General features: G+C 44.8%; 1 protein-coding gene across 1 annotated transcript in view; it reads left to right on the top strand.

The window, feature by feature from the left end:
• The window catches only part of heatr1 (HEAT repeat containing 1), a 50,128-nt gene that overhangs the window by 10,067 nt on the left and 37,561 nt on the right, over positions 1 to 2,500 (top strand). Inside the window, exons 7-8 of the mRNA XM_078279941.1 lie at positions 224 to 435; positions 1,728 to 1,861. Coding sequence (XP_078136067.1) covers positions 224 to 435; positions 1,728 to 1,861 — 346 coding nt within the window. The remainder of the gene's footprint in view (positions 1 to 223; positions 436 to 1,727; positions 1,862 to 2,500) is intronic.

Consider the following 2,500-nt stretch of genomic DNA (forward strand, 5'->3'; position numbering starts at 1 on the left):
ATAGTTTTTTTGTCACCTTTTTTGATTTTTTTTGGCAATTATTTCAGAGGTTTGTTGGTCACTTTTTTTACGTTTTCGTTGCTTTTTCCCCGAGTTTTTTTCGGACAATTGTTGATGTTTTTGTCGCTTTTTTAAATCCAAGCGGACATGACCCGGGACCTCCTGGGATAGATCTGGAATGATTGTTTTACATCTCGTGAACGATGCTTGTCGCCCCCTGCAGGGTCTGAAGTCGGCGCTGACGGACTACAAAGCCGCCACCTACATGATCGTGTGCCAGCTGGCGGTGAAGGTCGTGATGGAGGCGAGTCTGGTCGACACTCTGGCCGCGCACGTCGCCAAGTCTCTGCTCCAAGCGCCCGTGTTGGCCAGGGAGGGCGTGGGCTGCCTCACCGTGCTGCTGCAGAACCAGAAGGAGGGCGCCGCTGGGCCCAGGTACCACACACACACAGACAGACACACACAGAGAGAAACACACACAGATACAGACACACACAGAGAGAAACACACACACACACACACACACACACACAGATACAGATACACACACACACACACACACACACACACACACACACAGATACAGATACACACACACACACACACACACACAGATACAGACAGACAGACAGACGCACATGATGGGAACAACAATCTTTGAAATCAGTCCAGCATTAAGCAAGAAACAAGCTGTCATCCGTCAGTTTGCGTCCACTAATACCCACCAGACTCCATGTAAATAATCAGGACTTTTATCATCGTAAAGCACACTTAATTCAAAGTGGACAGAAACTAAATTAAACTATCAAAAGCCGTCTTGGTTCATCTTTCCACTGTTCCAACAATCACCACTCTGGTTTGGTTGAAATAAACCCTTAATTCACCCATTTACATGTGGAGATATGCTGGCTCTATACACGCTAAAAGTCCTGATTATTTACATGGAGTCTGGTGGAAATATACTGGCTCTATACACGCTAAAAGTCCTGATTATTTACATGGAGTCTGGTGGAAATATGCTGGCTCTATACACGCTAAAAGTCCTGATTATTTACATAGAGTCTGGTGGAGATATGCTGGCTCTATACACGCTAAAAGTCCTGATTATTTACATGGAGTCTGGTGGAGATATGCTGGCTCTATACACGCTAAAAGTCCTGATTATTTACATGGAGTCTGGTGGAGATATGCTGGCTCTATACACGCTAAAAGTCCTGATTATTTACATGGAGTCTGGTGGAGATATGCTGGCTCTATACACGCTAAAAGTCCTGATTATTTACATGGAGTCTGGTGGAGATATGCTGGCTCTATACACGCTAAAAGTCCTGATTATTTATATGGAGTCTGGTGGAGATATGCTGGCTCTATACACGCTAAAAAGTCCTGATTATTTATATGGAGTCTGGTGGAGATATTGCTGGCTCTATACATGCTAAAAAGTCCAGATTATCTACATGGAGTCTGGTGGAGATATGCTGGCTCTATACACGCTAAAAGTCCTGATTATTTACATGGAGTCTGGTGGAAATATACTGGCTCTATACACGCTAAAAGTCCTGATTATTTACATGGAGTCTGGTGGAAATATGCTGGCTCTATACACGCTAAAAGTCCTGATTATTTACATAGAGTCTGGTGGAGTTTGGTGATGGAGATTTTTAGCAGCACAACTGACAGAAACTCTCTTAAAACTCCTGTGTTTCTTCACGTGTGTTTGTCCGCAGAGCGTTTGAGCGTCTGGGGTCGATGCCGGCGTTGGCGTCGACGCTGCAGGCGATGGCGGCGGCACATGATGTCACTCCTCTGCTGCGCTACCTGCTGCCTCACCTGATCCACGCCGCGTTCACCTGCAGCTCAGGTGAGAACGGGAACCACAGCTTGAATCCTTTCATTATAAGGTGTGTGTGTGTGTGTGTGTGTGTGTGTGTGTGTGTGTGTGTGTGTGTGTGTGTGTGTGTGTGTGTGTGTGTGTGTGTGTGTGTGTGTGTGTATACAGTCAGGTCCATAAATATTGGGACATCGACACAATTCTAATCTTTTTGGCTCTATACACCACCACAATGGAGTTGAAATGAAACGAACAAGATGTGCTTTAACTGCAGACTTTCAGCTTTAATTTGAGGGTATTTACATCCAAATCAGGTGAACGGTGTAGGAATTACAACAGTTTGTATATGTGCCTCCCACTTTCTAAGGGACCAAAAGTAATGGGACAGATTAACAATCATAAATCAAACTTTCACTTTTTAATACTTGGTTGCAAATCCTTTGCATTCAATTCCAGCCTGAAGTCTGGAACGCATAGACATCACCAGACGCTGGGTTTCATCCCTGGTGATGCTCTGCCAGGCCTCTACTGCAACTGTCTGCAGTTCCTGCTTGTTCTTGGGGCATTTTCCCTTCAGTTTTGTCTTCAGCAAGTGAAATGCATGCTCAATCTGATTCAGGTCAGGTGATTGACTTGGCCATTGCATAACATTCCACTTCTTTCCTTAAA

This window comes from Sander vitreus, chromosome 21 (assembly GCF_031162955.1).
Source record: "Sander vitreus isolate 19-12246 chromosome 21, sanVit1, whole genome shotgun sequence".
Classification (NCBI taxonomy): domain Eukaryota; kingdom Metazoa; phylum Chordata; class Actinopteri; order Perciformes; family Percidae; genus Sander; species Sander vitreus.